General features: G+C 53.5%; 1 protein-coding gene across 1 annotated transcript; it reads left to right on the top strand.

The window, feature by feature from the left end:
- The first annotated feature begins 2,050 nt into the window (after positions 1-2,050).
- On the top strand, positions 2,051-6,822 carry LOC517901 (thyrotropin-releasing hormone receptor-like). The gene is given in 4 exon segments (XM_059877665.1): positions 2,051-2,540; positions 3,439-3,780; positions 3,831-3,876; positions 6,364-6,822. Coding segments are annotated over 4 exon segments (1,215 nt in total). The 5' UTR covers positions 2,051-2,172.
- Positions 6,823-23,928: the final 17,106 nt, after the last annotated feature.

The raw sequence follows: 23,928 nt of genomic DNA, 5'->3' as shown, positions 1-23,928 counted from the left end.
AAACATTCACGCCCCAACCGCAGTTCCAGTCTCCCCGCAGGCACACGCTGCAGGAGGCACTCAGCTCTGTACCCCCTTCTCTCCAGATGGAAGTGGGAGCCCCCCAGGGAGTAAAGGACTGGTCCACCCCCACCCTCCCTGGGTCTCTGCCTCATCCTGTGGGGTTCCAGAGGCTCAGCGAGCTAATGGGGTCCTTCCCAGCCTGGCCAGCCTATGCTCTGGGGGAAGCAGGGGTCCTGGGATTTCTTCTCAGGGGTCTCCCTTCTGGGGAAGCCACATCAGCTGACTTCAGCCCTGTGAGGGGGGACTAGGGGGGACGACAGGGGGCGGGAGAAGTTGGCAGGGCCACGTGCATGTCTGTGAGCACCCAGCACGTCTGCGCAGCGCTGCAGCCTGCAGAACAGAAGCCTGTGCAGCTGCACCACAGTACCGCCTCTCCCCTCCCTCTGTTCCCCTGGAGGGGGAGAGGGGGAAGGCCCCGAGGCTCCTTACCCGGTAAGTTCTCAGCGCTGCAAGTTTCTCCTGGGGGCTGACCTGGGCTGGGGGAAAGTGGTCCTGGCTGTCCGCTGTTCTTTGGAGAAAGGCTTGTGTGCAGGGGAGGAAGAGACGGAGGTGGGGAGGTGGGTGACCCTGGGATGCCGAGGTGGCAGAGATGAGTGAGCCCCCATCTCTGGGGGCAGGGGGCCTTGCCCATGGGGGAAGGGGGGTTTCTGGGAGAGCTCTGGGTTCTCCTCCACCCCCCATCCCCCCGACCCAGGGCTGCTGGCCTCTGTCAGCTGGAGGGAAATTCAGCCTTTGGGATCGTGCTGGCTGCTGGGCTCCCAGGGCAAGATAGTCTCCTCCAGGTAAAGTGAAGGGAGGCTTGTGTTCAGGATGGCGAGGGGCTTGGGCAGTGTGGCTCCATGTGTAGGGAGTGGCTGCAGGTGCCTGGGGGCACAGGCACGTGGCGATTTGTGTCTCTGAGCACCTGGGTGAATAAGTGTGGACAGTGTGTGTCTGTAGTTGTAACCAGATGCTCAGGTTGTGGGCAAGCTGTGATGTGCATTTATGTGCCCATGTGTGCATTTGGTCCCTGTGTTGTTGGTACGTGTGTGTGTGAAGTTGAGTGTGTGTCTGTGTCTGCACCAAAGTGGGAACACGTGTGTGTGTTGGGCTCCGTCGGTGTGTGTTGGATGTGCTGTACGGGGCGATTTTGTTTCACGTGTGCTGTGTGTGTCTTGCGTGCGTGCCTGGGTTTCTGTGTGCTGCTGTGCAAGGAGGGCTCTGTTCTGGTCCTGGGTCGCTCGGCCACCAGGGGCCCAGACGGGACTCTGAGGGAGCTGGCGGGGGCCCTTCTGGCAGTGACACCCACAGGATTAAAGGGTGGAGGAGTGGGTGGTGTGTGGTGTGCGTGTGTAGGTGTGCTGTAGGGCTGTGTGGGCCCTGGGACCTCACCTGTTGGCCTGAGTCCCAGCCATGACTTCACTGCTCCATCACCCTGTGATGGGTGGAGTGGGGGGTGGCTGACTGGCATTTCCAGAGGTGGGGGAGCGGAGTCTGTATGCAGCCCCCGATGCCCTGGTGGGCCTGTCTCTTTCGTTCTGCACAGCCCCCTGGGATTGAGCTACTGTTAGGGTCTCCAGGTGTGGAGACTGAGGCCCAGGGGAATTAAAGCCTTAACATTAACATTAGGAACAGATGTGGGACAGAGCCAGGCTCCAGGCCCAGAACTCTCTGTGTCTCCTGGTTCTGTGGGGATCTCACTGCATCTCTGAGAAGCAGTTTCACAGATGACCTGGCTGGGGCTTAGAGATGCCACGTGGCTTCCTAGTGAAAGGACTGTGGGCCGCCGAGCACCCAGGAGGCACTGAGTTGGGGTGAGACATGTGTCCTTCTGGGTTTAGTCTCCTCGCTGTCTCATGTCTTAAGCACGACCGTCTGTATTTATGCACCAGGAGACTGAGGCTGGCAGAGCCGGTGACTCGCTGGCTACATTTACGGCAGAGACTGGAAGGAGCGTCCCTGTTGTGTCCTCTTGGCCAAGCAGTCACGTCATGCGTGTTGGGTCCCTGTATGTCCCCGGGGGCCGGGCTCTCAGGAGAGGCAGGTGTTTGTCCAGTGGCACGAGGCCCCAGCCAACAGTGTGGACACCTCCTGGAATGCCCCTGCTCCCCCAGCTCCTGAGAAGCCACCATGAAGAATGGGAGCGGGCCAGGCAGCCCCAGCACCATGTCCCTGGCTCCCAATGAGGCTGTCCTGGGCCCTGCATACAAGGTGGTCTCCGTCTTCCTGGTGCTCCCCATGTGCGTGGTGGGCATCGTGGGCAATGCCATGGTGGTCCTGGTGGTGCTGACCACCCGGGACATGCACACGCCCACCAGCTGCTACCTGGTCAGCCTGGCCCTGGCAGACCTCACTGTGCTGGTGGCTGCAGGGCTGCCCAATGTCTCCGAGAGCTTGGCTGGGCAGTGGGTGTACTGCGGCTGCCTGGGCATCACCTATTTGCAGCATCTGGGCATCAATGCCTCCTCCTGCTCCATCCTGGTGTTCACGGTGGAGAGGTATGTGCACCCCCAGTACCCGCCCCCGCCAACAGGTCAGGACTTCCTGGCTGTGGTCCTTGGTAAACTGAGGCTGCTCTCCTTTAATGAAGGGGGTTCTGGGTGAGACCCTGGAGGAGCCCGGTGGAGGGGGGCAGGTGCCTGGAAGTGGGTTTCTCATCTCACCTCTGCTGCTGACTTGCTGTGGGATGCCAAGGCAGCCTGGCACTCCTTGGGCACAGTATTCCCCTTGGGAATGTGGGCGCTGGACCGGACAGTCCCCGGGCCTGTTCCAGCTCTGAAGTTAACACCTGAGAGGCAATTCAGTGTCTCAGGAGGTAAATGCTGAAGCCCGCTGACTGGGTTCAGTATCAGCTCTGCTCCTTCCCAGCTGTGTGGCCTTTGGCACATTGGCCCAGAGACTCAGTGTCTCATCCAGGGCCACACAGACTGGGGACAGAACCCAGGCCTCTGACTTACATACGCTGGCCCAGTCCTGCCTCTTGCCCACTGTGCCATCTGGGATCATAGTGTCCTTGACAACTTAGCCCGAGACCTTTGGTGGTGAGCAGTAGGAAGCCTGCCGGAACTTGCACAGAGGTCAAGGTCTTTGCAGGGGCACCTCTGCCTCGTGGGCCTGGCCAGACCTTAAGGGGCTGTGTATTCTGACTCGGGCCCACTTTCCCCTCTTGAGACTGGTGCCTTGTTCTGCCAGCCCCCGAGGCTGCCTCAACGTGGCCATTCCGCTCCCCAGATCTCCACAACCTCCCAGGTCCATAGTGAAAGGGCCGATTAAACCATCACATCACTTTCGGTTCCTCATCGGGGAATCTGATTGTCCGAGTGCATCAGGTGTCCCCACTGCAGCCCAATAGCCCAGGAGGGCAGGTGGGTCACGGGACCGCCCTGTGGCCTGGAGGTACATCGCCATCTGCCACCCAATGCAGGCACAGACCATGTGCACCACGGCACGGGCCAAGCGAGTCATGGTGGGCATCTGGGGGACCACGTCCGTGTACTGCCTGCTCTGGTTCTTCCTGGTGGACCTGGATGCTGGCGGGTGCCGGGGCCTGTAGTGCGGCTACCCGGTGGCCTGCAGCCTGTACCTGCCCATCTACCTGCTGGACTTCACCGTCTTCTTCCTCACATCCCTACTGGCAGCCACAGTGCTCTATGGACTTATTGCAAGGATCTTGTTCCGGAGCGCCCTGGAGCACCTGCCACAGCTTGGGGACCAGCACGGGGACAGTGAGGCCCAGCCGGAGGCAAGAGCCCTGGGGAGACAGCCCTGTGAGCCAGGCGGGGTGCGGGGGCCAGCTGCCACGAGGCCAGAGGCTTCCCTTCATCCAGGAAGCAGGTACGAGGTCTCCCCAGGCTGGGGGGTGGGTGGGGGCGGTTTGCACAGAGATAGGGAGTTTCGGCAAAGGGGTGAATGGACGGGGCTGGGGGTGCTGGCTCCACCCCTGTTCACCCACTCACTCAGCAGGTGTCTCTGGGCACAGATTGTGTGCCCAGCAAGGTTCTAGGTGCTGGAAGCTGGGGAGAACAGAACAAGATAAACATCCTGCCTTTGGGGCTCATGGTAAGACAAGTAAACACTTGTTCTGCAGAATACTGCCCAGAAGAGAGGGAGTTTAGGGGAAAGTTCAAAAAGGCCTTGCTGAGGTGACAACTGAATTAAGATCTGAAATTGGCAGCAGGGCAGACCAAGCAGATACCCAGGAAGTGGTTCAGGTGGGGAGAAACAGAGGGAGGCCCTGGTGCACGAATGGTCAGGAAGGATGGGGGGAGTGGGGTGGACACTCCGGGGGCCCTGGAAGCACTCAGCCCTGACTGGGGCAACTCTGGGGGTCCTGAGAGGAGGGACCACATCTCAGGATTCAGGGGATCCGTACACGTTTGCAGCCCAAGACAGGCGTGTACAGGCTCCCACGTGTAACCACGATGGGCACGTGGAGAGGCTGAGGCGGGGGTGGGCTGAGCAGAGAGGGTCCCTGTGGATGAGCAGCTGAGATGTGAGATGGGTAGAAATAAAGGGGGAGACATAGAGACCAGGGAGAGGGAGGCAGAGAGACAGACACAGAGAGAGGGAGACAGGGGGAGAGAGAGAGAGGGAGGGACTGGGAAAACTTGAGAGTACCTTGGGCAGCAAGGAGATCAAACCAGTCAATCCTAAAGGAAATCAACCCTGAATATTCATTGGAAAGACTGATGCTGAAGCTGAAACTCCAATACTTTGGCCACCTGATGTGAAGAGCTGACTCAATGGAAAGACCCTGATGCTGGGAAAGATTGAGGGCAGGAGGAGAAGGGGACGACAGAGGATGAAATGGTTGGATGGCATCACCAACTCAATGGACTTGAATTTGAGCAAACTCTGGGAGATAGTGAAGGACAGGGAAGCCTGGTGGGCTGCAGAGACACAGAGACAGAGAGGGAGACACAGAGAGAGACAGACGAAAACAAACAGTGAGAGGGAGAGACAGAGAGAGACGGAGAGACAGAGATACACACACACAGAGACAGAGGGAGAGAGACATGAGGAGACAGAGGGAGAGACAGAGAGAAACGGAGAACCAGAGGCACTGAGTGGTCAAGGCCTGCTGGCACTCGAGCTGTAGCATGGCCCCAGTACAAAGCTACGGACACACAGGTGGCACACTTCCTGGGGCAAAGGAGTGATGACTTCATGGGGGTCCCTTACCCCCACCTCCCCATAGACCAATTCCTGAAGGACACTGCAATTCTCCTGATGCCACAAGTGGAGACGGAGGCTCAGAGAGGTGCAGGGGGCTGGCCGAGGTCACCCAGCTTAGGCTTGCTGGCCTCAGCACTCACACTCCCACGCTCTGCCCCCCACACTCTGGAGGCAGCAGCAGGCAGAGGCCAAGATAGAGCAGACGAGGGGACCCCCGAGACCTCCCCTCAGCTCTGGGGTCCCCAGGAAGTTCTCTGCACAGGTCAGTGATGGCTGTCCCTCTGTGTGGCCAAGACATCTGCCCGTTCCCCTCCCACTGACCCTCCTCCTTCCCAGGGATGCCGTGCCCCTGGGCTGGCAGTGGGAAGTCGGAGCCCAGCATGTCCCTTTTCTCAGCCTGCCTGGCGCCTCACTCCTGAGCTGGAAGAACAGAATGGGGTGCAGACTGGGGACGTGACTGTGGCTGGCGGGCCACCAGGACAGCGGCGTGCACAGACGGGCTGCAGGAGAAGCTGGCTCATAGTGCACATGCTGTGTGATCGCTCACTCGGAGCCTCTGCTTCCTCTTATTGTTTTTGTTTTTGCCTCAAGGCTTGTGGGGTCTTAGCTCCCCAACCAGGGATTGAACCTGGCCCACAGCAGTGAAAGCCCCTGAGTTTTAACCACTGAACTGCTGGGGAATTCCCTTCCTCTTCCTCCAGGTGGAGGTGATACAGCGCCACTGGGAGGCCGGGGGCAGGGAATGTAACCCGAGTGCCAGCAGCCACTGCGCCCACTTGGGCTTCCCTGAGGCACCGCTCCAGGCATCCAGTCTTTATTTGCTGGGGGTCTGAGAGGTCTGGGGGGCGGGGTGCACCAGGGGGCACAGGGCAGTGAGCATTTACCACCCGAGGTGGGGCTATTCCATCAGTGTGTCGACCAGCACGGCTTTGAATGCCGGCCCTGGGTTCCTGCATGGGAAACGTTTAGTGTAGAGCCCAGTGGGTACGCTGTAGTAATTTCAGTGATACTGCAATTACGTTCTCATCACACGCTCAGCAAACACATCCTGAGGCAGGAGCCACAGCCTCAGCTCAGCCGCTGGCCCTGCTGGCCCCACAGTGTGAAGGGTGACGGTGGTTGCCCACCAGGCCCTCCTGCCTGCAGGTCACCAAGATGCTGGTGGTGGTCGTGCTGCTGTTTGCCGTCCTGTGGATGCCCTACCGCACGCTGGTGCTGCTCAACTCCTTTGTGGCTCAGCCCTTCCTGGACCCTTGGGTGCTCCACTTCTGTCACACCTGCATGTATGCCAACAGCGCCATCAACCCCATCATTTACAGCCTCATGTCCCAGAAGTTCCGGGCGGCCTTCTGGCGGCTATGCCAGTGTGGGTCAGAGGGGCCACAGAGGTGCACGGCCGGCCTCAGCACCGCCAGCTGCAGCATGGTCCGAGAGACCCCCCCAGAAAGCACAGACCAGTGGGAGCGAGGTTGTTGGCCCTCAGGCAGCTGGGCCCCCACTCCCACAGCAGGGGCCTGGATTCAGCACAGTCTGAGGGCCGCCCTCCCCCTGCCCAGCCCCTCCCGCCTCCTTCGGTTTGCTCCCCTGCTGGATCCTGTCTGCTGATGGCTGGCGGGGCCAGGAGATGGGCAGACACCCCTTTGCTCTGTCCCTGGGCCACAATGTGAGAGTGGGGCTGTCTCGGGTCATGAACAGAGCAGAGTGCTGTTTCTTCTGGCCTGCTGCTGCTGCTGCTAAGTCGCTTCAGTCGTGTCCGACTCTGTGTGACCCCATAGACGGCAGCCCATCAAGCTCCTCCGTCCCTGAGATTCTCCAGGCGAGAATACTGGAGTGGGTTGCCATTTTCTTCTCCAATAAGTGAAAAGTGAAAGTGAAGTCGCTCAGTCGTGTCTGACTCCCAGTGACCCCTGGGACTGCAGCCTACCAGGCTCCTCCATCCATGGGATTTTCCAGGCAAGAGTACTGGAGTGGGGTGCCATTGCCTTCTCCGTCACTGAGCCATAAACAGGAAGCCTTCCTGTGCCCTCTTGCTCTGAGGCGTCCAAGCTCTGCCCTTGAGGAGCCCGCTTTGTTGACCACTGCCTTCTACATCCAGGGATGGAGGGGAGTTCACAGCGTGGGACAGCTAGGCCCCAGGCTTCCTGCTCTCAGGCTCCATCACTTTTCTGGGTGGAACACTGCAGCCAAAGGCATTGACAATTCAGGTGGCAGGGGCCAGAAGGAGCCTTCCATCGGGGAGCCGGATAGGTTTCTTGACCAGCTTGTGGAATCGTCGCCTGGCCTGACTCTCAGAATCTCAAGCCTGTTTCCTCCCCACCACTTCCCTGCAGTTGCTCCATGTGGTAACTGGTTTCAAGGAATGCAGATCAACGATAGTCACCTCCGCTTTGACACCAAGAACCAGTGGAGCCTGGACTGAGGGCCACGTGTAGATGGCCAGGACCAAGGACCCTCGAACCAGCCCTCAGGTGAAGGACCCTGGGGGTGGCCTTCCCTGTACCACGTGATCTGGCCTTGTACCTGCCCTGTACCACGTGATTTGGCCAGGACCTGGCCTGTTTACCTGGCGGAAGGTGGCAGCTAAGCTGGATGAACTGATGCCCAGCCTTCCATTAGTGCACATAGCTGTCCACCCTGCTGATCCACCAATAAGGAGAGAGAGCTGGTGTGAGTGGGTGTGGCCATGGTCACATGACAACCTTGGTCTGGATTACTGCAGCCCCAAGTGAGCCATTGCTGGGCTGTGGCGCCATCCACGTCTGCTATCCCCCCACACCCCCTGGTGGTTCTTACTGATGGTTGAAGGCTCCGAGCCCTGGGCCAGCCTACCATCTGCAGCCCTTTTACCCCAGCAATGGCCCTGTCAAGGGGACCTCCAATTGTGTCGGTTTTAATGTATGAGGAAACTGAGGCCAGGGAAACTTTCAGAGGGTCACCTGTCCCCCGTGGGTGAGTCACTGAGCTCCTGCCAACAAAGCTCAATAGGACAAAGGCACAGCATCTTGAACCCAGCCCCATTCCCTTTGAGATTATTTACCTCTTGGCCATTGTGATGCTCATTAAAGCAGATTTTCCATGGACACTTGTTTGGGAGGAGGTCTGTGTGTCCAGAGGTGGCCTGGGTGTGACCTCCAGGATGGAAGGAGATAGGTGTGAGGGAGGACATTGGGCAGGGAGAAAGGGCATCCTGAAAGCTGGGGCCTTGGTGGGACTCTGTCCCCAGAGAGAGCCGAGGGACAGATGGGGGCTGATGAGAAGATGGGGCCTCGCTGGAGGAAGGGTGCCCTCTCGCTGACCTTGTGGCTGAGCTCTGAGACAGAGGCTGCCTGGGTGTGAGCATCTCCCATAGCTGCAGAGGGCCTGCTGGGTCAAGGTCTTGGTGCTGGTCCTGACCTTTCTCCATACCCCTCCTGTCACCCTGCACACCTGGGCTGGGACGCCTCGCCACATCTAAGACAGGGCTCAGTGAGGGTACCTGTCACCAGAGTTCTGGCCTTACCACTGTACCAGTCTCGCTGTCTGAACTGCTCCCTTTCTGTCTTTTTGTGGTGTAGGAACATCTCATTGACAGGGAGCTTAACTGTTTATTGTCCCCTACCCAGGACATACATGAAAGTCAGGAAATAATTTAGGCACCTCACTTCCCTGCAGATGGGGAAAAGGAACTTGTGAAAGTCAGAGAGGACCCCAGGCTGCTGCCCCAACTCCCGGAGTGAGCTGTGCTCCTGGCTTAATTTAACATGCGGCTCTCTGGAGCTCTGTCGGGTGGTCCACGGGTCCCCAAACCTGGCATGCATCAGCCCCTCCCTCTGAAGCCCCTCACTGGCTCCAATTTTTATTTCCCAGTTTTCAGAATAACAGTTTCACCCCCAGAGAGTGTCAAAAAATACCAGAGCTGGGCTGGGGCCAGAGGTCTGCACACATGGAGTAGAGGGATCAGCTTCTCGGTGGGAGCAGTGCCCTGTCTGGGGAACAAAAGCTGAAAGCTCTGACAACCCACTCCATGCTAAGGGACGTGCCAGGATGGGGGCACCTGGGCAGACGATAGTCCCAGCCCTTAGCTGTGATAGCGCCTGTGACAAGCAGCATCCCTATTTAAGGGGCCAGGACCAGCACTGTGCTCTGGATGGATTTCGCACCCGAGGAGCTAAAAGCAAAGACACTTTGGTGTGTGGACACGGCACCAGTGGCTGTCTCCCAGCTAGGCCAGGAGGCCGCAGGGACACGTGTGAAGCTGGGCCTGCTGTGGCTCAGAACTCGAGCTGTCCCGGACGACGCAGAGGTGCTGTCGCCCCGTGGGAACAGATGCAGCAGTTGGAGGTTAGAGCATGTGCTTCTCTGGAACAGGCCCAGAAAACGGGCCCTGGACAGGCCAGGTATGCCACACAGAGCCCTTGGCGATTGGGACACAAGGTCTGTGCCATTCGGAGCTGTCCCGAGACTCTGCTCTCTGCTGAGCCCATGTGGCCCTCGGGGTAAATGCCCAGGGGCTGCCGAGGGCACAGTGCCTGGGGCTGGCTCAGCTCCCTCTCCAGACCTGTGTGGACACCCACTCCCTCCCTCCAGCAGGGGCTGCTGTGGGCTCAGGGCAGTGCTGTGCTCCCCAGCTAGGCTGGGCCCAGGGGCCAGGGGTTCCCCTGGGAAATGCTGGAACAGCCAGGGTGTCTGGGTGGGGTCCCCTCTGAGCCTGTGCTCCCAGAAAACAGGGGCAGTTAAGAAGCTTCACAGGGGACTTTGCTAGAATCCAGTGATTAGACTCTGAGCTTCTAGTGCTGGGGGCACGGATTTGATTCCTGTTGGGGAAGATCCCATATGTCGTGTGACATGGCCAAAACCCCCCCCCAAAACAAGAAGCCAGACAAATCTCTTGTTTTTTGAAACATTGGGAGACAGTTTTCTGCAAAGACTTCCCTGAATGATGTAGATGAAGTAGGTCCACCCTTCCTCAGGAGCCCCATGAGACCCCCAGATACTTCCCGGGTTACTTGTCACCAGGCCAGACTTTGCTCCTCCAGCTCCTGGTTCTTTGTCTCACGTTCAATAAACTGAAATGAGACTGCGTGTTCCCCTGAAACTAGCAACAGAGAAAAACATTCTCCATTCAGCTGACTGAGAGTGCTCTTACGGCCAAACAGCTGGAAACCACCTGCCTGTCACCTGGAGACCACCTGCCTGTCACCTGCAGAACACCACCCTGTCACCTGCAGACCATTCATTTGACAGGAGACCACCCACCTGTCACCTGCAGAACATGACCCTGTCACCTGGAGACCACCCACCTGTCACCTGCAGAACATGACCCTGTCACCTGGAGACCACCTGCCTGTCACCTGCAGAACCCCACCCTGTCACCTGGAGACCACCTGCCTGTCACCTGCAGAACCCCACCCTGTCATCTGGAGAACACCACCCTGTCACCTGGAGACCACCTTGTCACCTGCAGACTATTCATTTGATAGGAAACCACCTGCCTGTCACCTGGAGAACCCCACCCTGTCACCTGGAGACCACCTGCCTGTCACCTGCAGAACCCCACCCTGTCATCTGGAGAACACCACCCTGTCACCTGGAGACCACCTTGTCACCTGCAGACCATTCATTTGACAGGAGACCACCCGCCTGTCACCTGCAGGACACCACCCTGTCACCTGGAGACCACCTGCCTGTCACCTGCAGAACCCCACCCTGTCACCTGGAGACCACCTGCCTGCCACCTGGAGAACCCCACCCTGTCATCTGGAGAACACCACCCTGTCACCTGGAGAACACCACCCTGTCACCTGGAGAACACCTTGTCACCTGCAGACCATTCATTTGATAGGAAACCACCTGCCTGTCACCTGCAGAACACCACCCTGTCACCTGGAGACCACCTGCCTGTCACCTGCAGAACACCACCTTGTCACCTGCAGACCATTCATTTGACAGGAGACCACCCGCCTGTCACCTGCAGGACAACACCCGCCTGTCACCTGCAGGACACCACCCTGTCACCTGGAGACCACCTGCCTGCCACCTGGAGACCACCCTGTCACCTGCAGACCATACATTTGACAGAAGACCACCTGCCTGTCACCTGGAGACCTCTCATCTGACTGGAGACCAGCACCCTGTCACCTGTAGATCTGTCCCCCCGCCACCCCCCCCGCCACGTCTGCTCTCTGCCTAAGAGCCGCGGCAGAGCCACCTGCCAGGACCTCTGGCCCCTGGCCCTGGGAGCCTTGCCCTGGGTTGGGGTTAGGCCGCCAGCGGAGGCTGGGCAGGTCCTGTGTCTCTCTGAGCCCCCAGCCCCGCAGCAGCGAGTGTGTGGAGTTCGTGCCGGTCCACGCTCGCGCCCCGCCCCCGCAGCTATCCCCGCAAGCCCCGCGCTCCCTGCGTCCGCCCGCGGGTCTCGGGTGCCTCTCGGCCTGCGCGGTGGCCGTCGGTGACCAGAGGGCTGCTCGGAGCCAGTGGCTCTTAGGGGATGACCCAGGAATGCCTGAAGTCGCCGTCGTGCAGGTAAGACACATATTTGCAGTTTCTTGAGCTTTGCGCGTGGACACGAAGGACTTCTTGCAGTTTTTGAAGCCGCACGGGTCATTCTAGGGGAGCAACCCCCGTGTAGCTGAGGAGACACTGTTCTCGGCTTCTGAGCAGGCAGCTCACCCTTTGGGGTGTCGCGTCATTGCAACCAGCCAGTCGGTGGCCCCTCAGCCCTCCCCCACGCCCCCCACCGAACCGGCAGGCCTCTGCCGAAACACTTGCCCTTGTGCTCCTTTAATTGCAGGCGGGGCGGGGCAGGGATAACGGGACACCCCTCCCCTGCTGGGTTCCAGAATGTTCTCAAGCCATGGGTGCAAAGTGTCAGCGCCTGCCTCCCACTGCTCACCCCATCACAGATGCACAGCACTTTGTCCTCCTCCGACTCCAGGCAGCTTCAGACCTGCCGCCCAAGACGTCTGGAGCTGCCACTGGTCCTTCCGTGTGTCTTTGGGAGGCTCCTGTCCTCCTGAGCCTGTACCTCCCTCCTCCTCCTCCCTGCGAGGTCAGGGCCTCTCAGGCTCTCCGGCCCCCACCTGACTGAGGAGCTGGGCCCCTGGCCTGGACCGTAGGTGCCTGCCAGCTCTGTGCGAAGGGAGGAGAGATGGTGGCGGAGAATGGGGCCTAGAAGGAGTGGCCCCTCTGGGCCAGGCCACTCTGCTTGGCCTGGGCTTCCAGGTGCTCTGTGCAGCTGGCCCAGAGAGGATGCTGATGCCAGGACCCTGGCCCAGATGGGATGCGGTGGCCGAGGAGGAGTTGTCTGGAGGTGTGGCAGTTGCCACCTGGTGCTGGGGGTGGCTGGGAGTGATGCCACCAAGGTAGTCCTCAGAGTGGGGGCGGGGTGCTGAGGCCTTGCGTAACCTTTACCCCCTCCTGTGGCTGAGCAGGGGTGGAGTGTGCCAGTTGGGATCCTTGGAGCCTGGATTGAGCGCTGCTCCTAGCAGAGGAGGGCCTGGAGTCAGCAGGCAAGGGGAGAGGTATCTGTGGTCCACATGAGCCTCCCAGACTCCCTGAGGTGGCTCCCCAACTTAGAACTTGGGGGAATGGAGCCAGCATCCTCCGGTGAGAACAGCCTGGAGCCTGGGATACCGAGGCCCACCTCCTCATTTTCTACTTGGAATGATCCTCACGCTGTCCCTGAGGGTGAAGGGGCTGAACTGTGCTCTGTCAGCCCTGAAGGGTGCCAGTTGTGGGGACTCCACAGACCACTGTGGAAGGGCGCCAATTGTGGGGTTGTCATCAGGCTTTGGAGGTATGGGGGGTGTTGCCTGGGACTTGGCCATCTGAGAGCCCCAGTGGAGGGGCTCCGAGTGGGGGAAGTGGGAAGGGGCACCTTAATAGTGGCTGAGGGGGCAGAGAACAGAGAGCTGGGCTGTGTGGAGGGGGGACCAGGGTCGAGAACAGATTTCTATCCTGCTACAGACAGAAGTGCCTGGAGGGGCCTTGCATCAATGTCACTAAACCTCCAATTTCTTCTTTGGCAAAACAGCTCACCCCCCTGATCTTGGTGGAGGGGTGGTGAGGGATTAATGTAGCAGTCCCCGAAGTGCGATGTGTGGAACCCTGAAGGTCTGCCATTTCGAAACCACTCAGGCACTGTTTGCCTTTGTTGTAAGGTGACCTTTGCTCTGGTGGCCGTGGCATGGGATGTGCTCATGGTCACCCTGTCCCCACAGTTCACACTGAGGCTGTTTTTGATGAGGCCATGACAGATGCTACTTTAGTAAATCTCACCTCTTGAATTCTGCCTTTTTAATGGTTTTGGTGATGAAATGGGAGGAGTGGGTGTGGCTGTGAATGGTGTTCCATGGGGTCAAGTGTCCCTCCAGGCCGGGACCAGGAGACCAGCTCAGGGTCTGTGGTGGTGATAAAGTCCAGGCTCTCGCGTGAAAATTAGAATTTTGCACAGCTTGACAGCTTTTCAAGGTTTGATGGCTTTCCGGATGAAATTGGTGGGGATGGGCGGAAAGCTGTATCCGTGTTTGATGTTGTGTAATGAGGTGTGCCTCCAGTGAGCTGTCCCTTAGACTCCCTGAGCTTAGATTTCCTAAATGACCCAATACAGGATGTTGAGATCATACCTGGGTAAAAGGAACAACCCTTTCAAAGTGCATAAGAAGCCACTGGATTTTCCTGTAACGGGAGGAAGGGATCAGGATGTGATAGAGTCCACCTGGAAGCTGGTCTTCAGGCCCTGCTGCATGATCTGACCAGGCCCTTTCCAGTCACACGTCTGTGTGGGTTAGATTTTCTTCGCCTCCTTCGACCAAAATAATATACTGACCCAGGTGAGAATCCCACTGCCTGCTGTTAAATAGCCAACAGTAAAGAGATTTGAGGGCTTCCCAGGTGACGCAGTGGCAAAGAATTCCCCTGCAAATGCAGGAGATGCAGGAGACATGGTTTCAATCCCTGAGTCAGGAAGATCCCCTGTGGTAGGAAATGGCAACCCTCTCCAGTATTCTTTTTTTTTTTTTTTTCTAAACTTTTTATTTTCTATTGAGGTATAGCTAATTAACAACATTGTGATAGCTTCAGGTGAACAGTGAAGGGACTCAGCCTTACATATACATGTATCCATTCTCCCCCAAACTCACCTCCCATCCTGGCTGCCACATAACATTGAGCAGAGTTCCATGTGCTCTTCAGTAGGACCTTGTTGGTTATCCATTTTAAGCACAGCAGTGTGTACCTGTCCATCCCAAACTCCCTAACTATCCCTTCCCCCCATCCTTCTCCCCAGCAACCATAAGCTTGTTCTTTGAGTCTCTTTATGTTTTGTAGGTCCATTTATATAATTTCTTTTCAGATTCCACACATAAGGAACGTCACATCATATTTCTCCTTCTCTGACTTCGCTCAGTATGACCGTCTCCAGGTCCATCCATGTTGCTGCAAATGGCATTATTTCGTTCTTTTTAATGGCTCAGTAATATTCCAGTGTATATATGTACCATATCTTCTTTATCCATTCCTCTGTTGATAGACATTTAGGTTGCTTCCATGTATTGGCTATCATAAACAGTGCTGCTCATGTTGGAGGGTCTCCGGTGGGAGCATGGGTTGGCAGGGGCTCACCGCATGGCAGTGGCAGCAGCAGTTCTGGAAGTCCCCCTTGGCATAATCCCTCTTGGAGGTCACAATTAACCTTGCCATAGAGCCTGTAGACCCCAGGGCTGGGTCGTCTCAGGCCAAGCAACTAACAAGGAGGGAGAGCAACCTCACTCTAGTATTGCCTGGAAAATTCCACGGACAGAGGAACCTGCTGGGCTACAGTCCTTAGGGTCGCAAAGAGTTGACCTTGACTGAGCATGTATGCAGAGGTACTGACAGGTGACAAGAGATTTGAAAACACAATGTTCTTCTCTCTGAATTTTCTCCTTATTTAGGAAAATACTATTTTTCATAAAAACATTATTTCTGTTGATATGTAATGGGTTCAGTTAAGTTCTGTCGCTCGGTCATGTCTGACTCTTTGCGACCCCATGGACTGCAGCACGCCAGGCTTCCCTGTCCATCACCAACACCCAGAGCTTGCTCAAACTCATGTCCATCGAGTCAGTGATGCCATCCAACCATCTCACCCTCTGTCATCTCCTTCTCCTCCTGCCTTCAGTCTTTCCCAGCATCAGGGTCTTTTCCAATGAGTCAGTTCTTCATACGAGGTGGCTAAAGTATTGGAGCTTCAGCATCAGTCCTTCCAATGAATATTCAGGACTGATTTCCTTTAGGCTTGACTGGTTTGATCTCCTTGCAGTCCAAGGGATTCTCAAGAGTCTTCTCTAGAAAGATGGTAACAATAACCCTGTATACGAGACAGCAAAAGAGACACTGATGTATAGAACAGTCTTTTGGACTCTGTGGGAGAGGGAGAGGGTGGGATGATTTGGGAGAATGGCATTGAAATACGTATAATATCACATATGGAACGAGTCGCCAGTCCAGGTTCGATGCACGATACTGGATGCTTGGGGCTGGTGCGCTGGGACAACCCAGAGGGATGGTATGGGGAGGGAGGAGGGAGGAGGGTTCAGGCTGGGGAACACATGTATACCTGTGGCGGATTCATTTCGATATTTGGCAAAACCAATACAATATTGTAAAGTTTAAAAATAAAATAAAATTAAAAAAAAGAGTCTTCTCCAACACCACAGTTCAAAAGCATCAACTCTTCGGTGCTCAGCTTTTTTGCGGTCTAACTCTCCCATCCATATATAACTACTGGAAAAACCATAGCTTTGACTAGACGGACCTTTGTTGGCAAAGTAACATCTCTGCTTTTTAATAATGCTGTCTAGGTTTGTCATAGCTTTTCTTCCAAGGAGCAAGCGTCTTTTAATTTCATGACTGCAGTCACCGTTCACAGTGATTTTGGAGCCCCCCAAAATAAAGTCTCTCACTGTTTCCATTGTCTCCCCATCTATTTGGCACGGAGTGATGGGACCGGATGCCATGATCTTTGTTTTTTCAATGTTGAGTTTTAAGCCTACTTTTTCACAGTCCTCTTTCACCTTCATCAAGAAGCTCTTTAGTTCTTCTTCCCTTTCTGCCATAAGGGTCATGTCATCTGAATATCTGAGGTTATTAATGTTTCTCCCGGCAGTCTTGATTCCAGCCTTTGCTTCATCCAGCCTGGCATTTTTCATGATGTACTCTGCATATAAGTTAAATAAGCAGGGTGACCATATATAGCCTTGATGTACTTCTTTCCCAATTTGGAGCCAGACCATTGTTCCATGTCCAGTTCTAACTGTTGCTTCTTGACCTGCATACAGGTTTCTCAGGAGGCAGGTAAGGTGGTCTGGTATTCCCATCTTGAAGAATTCTCCACAGTTTGTTGTGATGCACACAGTCAAAGGCTTTGGTGTGGTCAATAAAGCAGAAGTAGATGTTTTAATTACTGTTATTTTAAAATAACACGAATATTTAAAAATTCTAAGCTGTATCTAATCTGGTAAATACCTATAGATACAGCATACATAGATCAAAGCTCCTTGGGGTTCTCAGTAATTTAAGAATGTAAATGGGGTCCTGAAATAAAGTTTTCAACTAACTTAGACAGCAGATGCAGATTAACGTTGATCTTGTGGTTTAGTTGCTGCCTCATGTCCAACTCTTTTGCAATTCCATGGACTGTAGCCCGCCAGGCTCCTCTGTCCATGGGATTTCCAAGGCAAGAATACTGGAGTGGGTTGCCATTTCCTTCTCCAGGGGATCTTCCTGACCCACGTCTCCTGCATTGCAGGCAGATTCTTCACCACTGAGCCACCAGGGTAGTACCTGGCAGATCTGTTCTTGATAAATGGTCATTTCCTTCAGTTTACTTTTGGGTAAACTGAAGTTCCAAGAGGAAGGATTCACCTGTGACACAGGCAGGGCCAGGTGCCTGCCCGACTCCCAGCTGTGATGCTCCATCTGCCCACATGGCTCCCCTGCCTCCTCCCTCCTGCCCACTTCCCACTGGTGACTCCTGAGCAGGGGGCAGCTTGGAGCCCTCAGAACCCTTGCTCAGAACCTCCCCGCCCCTCAGGAGGCCAGCATCAGTGAGCACCATGGAGGAGAGGGTCCCCTCTGGGACTGCTGAGGCAGGAGGAGCCCAGCCTGCCTTTAAAGGATCTGCACCCATGTCCCTGATCAGAAAATCACGGCAGATGTTTAGTTGTAAGCAGTGTGTGCTCACTGTGGAAAACTATAGCGGTAGAAAAAGGTGAAAAGACCTTCTTTTCACACACAAAGTACCTTCAACTCCATCACCCGAGTGAGTTTCCTCAGAGGCTGTAGCCAGTTTTGTCCTGGGAGAGTGAGGACACGTGGAGGCTGTCCTGGGCCACACACATTGGCAGGTCCAGACCCGGGCTCTTTCCTCACCTGCACTAGCTGTCAACAAACCCAGGCAGAGCTCGTTGAACCACTCTGTCCACTGTAGATCTGTGTGACCCTACCTCGAGCAAGTCCATGGGCACCATTTTCCCAACAGCATTTGCTCACCTTGTCTCTATGTCATGTTCTGGTAATTCTTGTGGTATTTCAAGATTTTTCATTATTATTATATTTATTATGGTGATCTGTGTTTAGTGACCCTTGGTATTACTCTTGCAACAAGTTTGCAACTGGCTGAAGGCTTAGAGGATGGTCAGCATGTTTTAGCTATAAAATATTTAATTAAGGTTTGCACACTGTTTTTATACATGATACTACTGCATGCTTAACAGGCTATAGAATATGCACTGGGAAAGCAAAGAATTTGTACAATAAAGGACCTGCCTTGTTGTAATGCTTGCTTTACAGCCTGTGATGTTCTGGACTCAAACCTGCAGTGTATCCGAGGTGTGCCTGTGTAATTAGAAAAAAATCTCCTCCGACCGAGAAAACTTCTCCACAGGGTAGAGCAGGGAGGATGAGCTCAGGATTGTGTAAGCCTGAAACCAGATCATGACACTTGTCTCACCACCTGGCCATCGCAGACAGGAGGGGCACTCACCCTTTTACATAGCTGGGGAGAGTCAGCCCATTAGACACACGTTTCTGGGACAGACCAGCATCAGTCCTTAGGTAGGAGGCCCTGACAGCACCATTGGTCACACACAGTTCACGCCAGCTCCCCCTGTAATTGGGGTTTGTGTTAGCTGATCGCCTTTATCTAAAGGGACAATAGATGTTCTGGCCTCTCACAGGCACGGGGTTTCAGCCTAGAGCCAAGGACCTGTACCCCGCAGAATCTGGAGTAGAAGGAGAGCCTCTTCCCTGAGGATCACACTCCAGGAGGCGGCTCCCAGGCCCTGGAGAAAGATGGTCCTGGGTTGTAAACCTGCAACAGGCTTATGGAGCTGTTTATAGAGATAACATCCATTTCAGAGGAGGCAGAGAAAGAATTTACAGTTGTTTTAAATGCTCTAAGGCAAGACAGGGGATAGTCCCATTCCCTTTTTGCAGCAAGAAGATTAATTGTTTTCCCTGTTTTAATCTGTTTGCTCTCACACAGCCTCCGAGGGGACCTGAGAAGGGTTAGGCAGTGATGCAGTGACTTGGGTCACAGCATGATTGGGAGCAGAGGGGTCACAGAGAAACAGGGGGATGAGGTATGTGTAGGAGCGGGAGCATTAAGCCTGCAGGGGCCTGTCTGGTGTCAGCTGTCTGTCTGAGACTGCCCCCCCTGGACTAGGGGCTGAGAGCCAAGGGTGCGGGTGGAGCTGGGGGGCCACTGGCTTGTGCAGGGGCTGCAGCAGCATGGGTGGATCTAGATGTTATCATCCTAAGTGAAGTCAGTCAGCCAGAGAAAGACAAGTACCATGTCACTTACGTGTAAAATCTAAAAAACAATACAAATGAATCCATGTACAGAACAGGAACAAACTCATAGACGTAGAAAACAAACTTATGATTACCAAAGGGGCAGGGGGAGGGATAAATGAGGGTTATAGGGTTAACAGTTACACATGACTGTATATAGGACAGATAAACAGTAAAGCTTTACTGTGTAGCAGGGGCCCCCAACCTCCCAGATCTAATGCCTGGTGATGTCGTGATATTAGAAATAAAGTGCACAATAGATGTAATGAGCTTGAATCATCCTGAAACCATCCCCGACCCCGTCTGTGGAAAAACTGACTTCGGTCCCCAGCACCAAAAAGGCTGGGGCCGCTGCTGTATAGCACAGAGAGCTACATTCAGTGTCTTATCAGTTGAGTTCAGTTCAGTCGCTCAGTCGTATCTGACTCTTTGCGACCCCATGAACTGTAGCATGCCAGGCATCCCTGTCCATCACCAACTCCCGGAGTTCACCCAAACTCATGTGCATCGAGTCAGTGATGCCATCCAACCATCTCATCCTCTGTCGCCGCCTTTTCCTTTTGCCTTCAATCTTTCCCAGCATCAGGGTCTTTCCAGTGAGTTGACTCTTCACATCAGGTGACCAAAGTATTGGAGCTTCAGCTTCAGCATCTGTCCTTCGAATGAGTATTTAGGGTTGATTTCCTTTAGGATTTACTAGTTTGATCTCCTTACTGTCCAAGGAACTTTCAAGAGTCTTCTCCAGCATCACAGTTTGAAAGCATGAATTCTTCAGCACTCAACCTTCTTTATGGCCCACCTCTCACATCTGTACATGGCTACTGGAAAACCCATAGCTTTGACTAGATGGAACTTTGTTGGCAAAGTGATGTGTCTGTTTTTAATGTGCTATCTAGGTTTGTTGTAGCTTTTTTCCAAGGAGCAAGCATCTTTTAATTTCATGGCTGCAGTGATTTTGGAGCCCAAGAAAGTAAAATCTGCCACTGTTTCCATTTTTTCCCCATCTATTTGCCGTGAAGTGATGGGACTGGATGCCATGATTTTTGTTTTCTGAATGTTGAGTTTTAAGCCAGCTTTTTCACTCTCCTCTTTCACCTTCATCAAGAGGCTCTGTAGTTCCTCTTCACTTTCTGCCATTAGGATGGTGTCATATGCATATCTGAGGTTATTGATATTTCTCCTGGCAATCTTGATTCCAGCTTGTGCTACATCCAGCCTGGCATTTCACATGATGTGCTCTGCATGTAAGTTAAATAAGCAGGGTGACAGTATACAGCCTGGACATACTCCTTTCCCAATTTTGAACCGGTCCATTGTTTCATGTCCAGTTCTAATGGTTGCTTCTTGACCTGCATACAGGTTTCTCAGGAGTCAGTAAGATGGTCTGGTATTCACATCCCTTGAAGAATTTTCCAGTTTGTTGTGATGCACACAGTCAAAGGCTTTAGTGTAGTCAATGAAGCAGAAGTAGATGTTTTTCTGGAATGCCCTTGCTTTCTCTGTGATCCAGTGGATGTCACAATTGAGCCCTTCTTTGGGATTGGAATGAAAATTGACCTTTTCCAGTCCTGTGGCCATTGCTGAATTTTCCAAATTTGCTGGCATATTGAGTGCAGCACTTTAAGAGCATCATCTTTTAGGATTTGAAATACTTCAGCTGAAATTCCATCACCTCCACTAGCTTTGTTCCTATCGATGTTTCCTAAGGCCTACTTGACTTCACACTCCAGGGTGTCTGGCTCTGGGTGAGTGATCACACCATCGTGATTATCTGGGTCATTAGGACTTTTTTGATACAGTTCTGTGTATTCTTGCCACCTCTTCTTAATCTCTTGTTAGGACCATACCATTTCTGTCCTTTATTGCGCCCATCTTTGCATGAAATGTTGCCTTGGAGCTCCAATTTTCTTGAAGAGATCTCTAGTCTTTCCCATTCTACTGTTTTCCTCTATTTCTCTGCATTGATTGCTGAGGAAGGCTTTCTTATTTCTCCTTGCTGTTCTTTGGTACTCTGCACTCAGATGGTGTATCTTTCCTTTTCTTCTTTGCCTTTAGCTTCTCTTCTGTTCTCAGCTATTTGTAAGGCCTCCTCAGACACCATTTTGCCTTGTTGCATTTCTTTTTCTTGGTGGTAGTCTTGATCACTGCCTCCTGTACAATGTCACAAACCTCTGTCCACAGTTCTTCAGGTACTCTGTCTATCAGATCTAATCCCTTGAGTCTATTTGTCTATAGATTGTCTATAGATTATTATCTATACTTTCACTGTATAATTGCATGGGTTTTGATTTAGGTGGCCTAGTGAATGGCCTAGTGAATGGCCTGAATGGCCTAGTGAATGGCCTGAATGGCCTAGTGGTTTTTCCTACTTTCTTCAATTTAAGCTTAAACTTTGTAACATGGAGTTCATGATCTGAGCCACAGTCAGCTCCTGGTCTTGTTTTTTGCTGACTGTATAGAGCTTCTCCGTCTTCAGCTGCAAAGAATATGATCAGTCGGATTTCCGTGTTGACCATCTGGTGATGTCCATGTGTAGAGTCTTCTCTTGTAGTGTTGGAAGAGGGTGTTTGCTATGACCAGTACATTCTCTTGGCAAAACTCTGTTAGCCTTTGCCCGACTTCATTTTGTACTCCAAGGCTAAACTTGCCTGCTACTCCAGGTATCTCCTGATTTCCTACTTTTGCATTCCAGTCCCCTGTGATGAAAAGGACATCATTTTTCAGTGTTAGTTCTAGAAGGTCTTATAGGTTTTCACAGAACCATTCAACTTCAGCTTCTTGAGCATTACTGGTTGGGGCATAGACTTGAATTACTGTGATATTGAATGGTTTGCCTTGGAAACGAACAGAGATCATTCTGTCATTTTTGAGATTGCACCCAAGTACTGCATTTTGGACTCTTTCATTGACTCCTCCACGTCTTCTAAGGGATTCTTGCCCATAGTAATAGATACAATGGTCATCTGAATTAAATTTGCCTATTCCTGTCCATTTTAGTTCACTGATTCCTAAAATACTGATGTTCACTCTTGCCATCTCCTTTTTGACCACTTCCAATTTACCTCGATTCATGGACCTAACATTCCAGGTTCCTATGCAATATTGGTTGGCTACCATCAGAAAACCAGATAAGTGTTGGCCAGGATGTAGAGAAACTGGAACTTTTGTGCACTGCTAGGAATATAAAATACTAAAAATAGCTGCTGTGGAAAACAGTATGGTGGTTCCTCAAAAAAATTAAAAACCGAATCACCACATGACTCAGCAACTCTGCCTCTGCATGTGTACCCAAAAGAATTGAATGCAGTGTCTTTAGAGAGATTTGTACACCCCTATTCACAGCAGCATTGTTCACAACGGCCAGGGAGTGGAAGCAACACAAATACTCACCGACAGTGGATAAACAAAATGTGGTGTAACACTATGGGATATTATTCAGCTTTTAAAAGGAATGAGGTGCTGGCGGGATGCTACAACATGGATGAACCTTGAGGACGTTATTTATTTGTTTTTACTTTTGGCCGTGCTCGGTCTTCATTGCTGTGTGGGCTTTTCTCCAGTTGCGGTGCGCCGGGGGCTCCTCTTTAGCAGCGGTGCGGGAGCTTCTCATTGCGGTCGCTTCTCTTACTGTGGAGCACAGGCTCTAGGCATGCAGTAGTTGCGGCGTATGCACTCAGCAGTACTCGTGGCTCCCAGACTCTAGAGCACAGGCTTAGTAATTGTGGCGCTCAGTCTCAGTTACCCTGTAGCATGTGGGATCTTCCTGGACCAGGTATCGAACACATGTCCTCTGCATTGGCAGGTAAATTCTTTACCACTTAAGCCACCAGGAAAGCCCTTGAGGACATTATATTAAGAACAATAAGCCAGTCACAGAAGGACAAATCCTGTATGATTCACTCGGACGAGGTCCCTGGAGATGTCAAATCCTTAAAGACAGAAGAGAGAAGAGTAGGGGACTTCCCTGGTGGTCCAGTGGTTAAGAATCCACCTTCCAATGCTGGGGAAGCAAGTTCGATCCCTGGTCGGGGAACTAAGATCCCACATACCATGAGGTAAGTCCCCTGTGCCACAACTAGAGAGAAGCCTGGACATCTCAAGGAACGACCCTGCCTGCTGCAACTAAGACTCGATGCAGTCAAATACATAAATAAATATTTTTTAAAATGTAGATGGGCAGGTGCCAGGGGCTGGGGAAGTGGAAATGGAAAGTTGGGTGTTTTGATGGGGACTGAGTTTCAGTTTGAAGTGTTGCAAGAGTTCTGGAGATGATGGGATGGTGGTTGCGCAACATGTAAAGGTACTTAATGCTACAGAGTTGTGCATTTAAAAATGGATAAGCTGGTAAATTTTATGTTGTGTGCATGTTATCAAAGTGAAAAAAGTTTTTTCATGAAAAAAGGAAGCGTGGTCAGAGGTGCTCGGGAGGGCGGTGCATCACTTCCTCTGTTCTGAAACCAGGACTGGCCACCCTCAGCGTGCTGAGTGGCTCCGTGGGGCCATTCACAGATAGATGCTGGCTGTCCATGGGGACCTACTAGTCACTTCTGAGCCACATGTGCAGGGTGGAGATGGGGTGATGAATAAGACAGGGAAGGGCCCTCCTGGAGTTCCCGCCCAGCGAAGCCCGAGTGCTGGGGCGGGGGCACAGAGAGGATGCTTGCAGATCTGGGGCTGAAAAGGCTGATGACACTGAAATTCTGCTCACAGATTCTGTGTTCTGTGTGCGATACTTCCACAAGAGGAGAAGCTCAGGGTTTGCAGGAGGAGGTGGAGGAAGTAGAGAGCCGGCCTGGAGTGGGGGTGGGGGGCGGCTGGCTGCAGCAGGTGCAGAAGAGAGAGACAGAGCAGGGAGTGGTGCCCGGTTGAGGGGACAGACCAGCCCGACGCAGGAGCCCTTCA

The sequence above is a fragment of the Bos taurus genome, chromosome 18 (genome assembly GCF_002263795.3).
Source record: "Bos taurus isolate L1 Dominette 01449 registration number 42190680 breed Hereford chromosome 18, ARS-UCD2.0, whole genome shotgun sequence".
Classification (NCBI taxonomy): domain Eukaryota; kingdom Metazoa; phylum Chordata; class Mammalia; order Artiodactyla; family Bovidae; genus Bos; species Bos taurus.
Note: the sequence above shows the minus strand (reverse complement) of the source record. Positions and strands in the feature narration are given on the sequence as shown.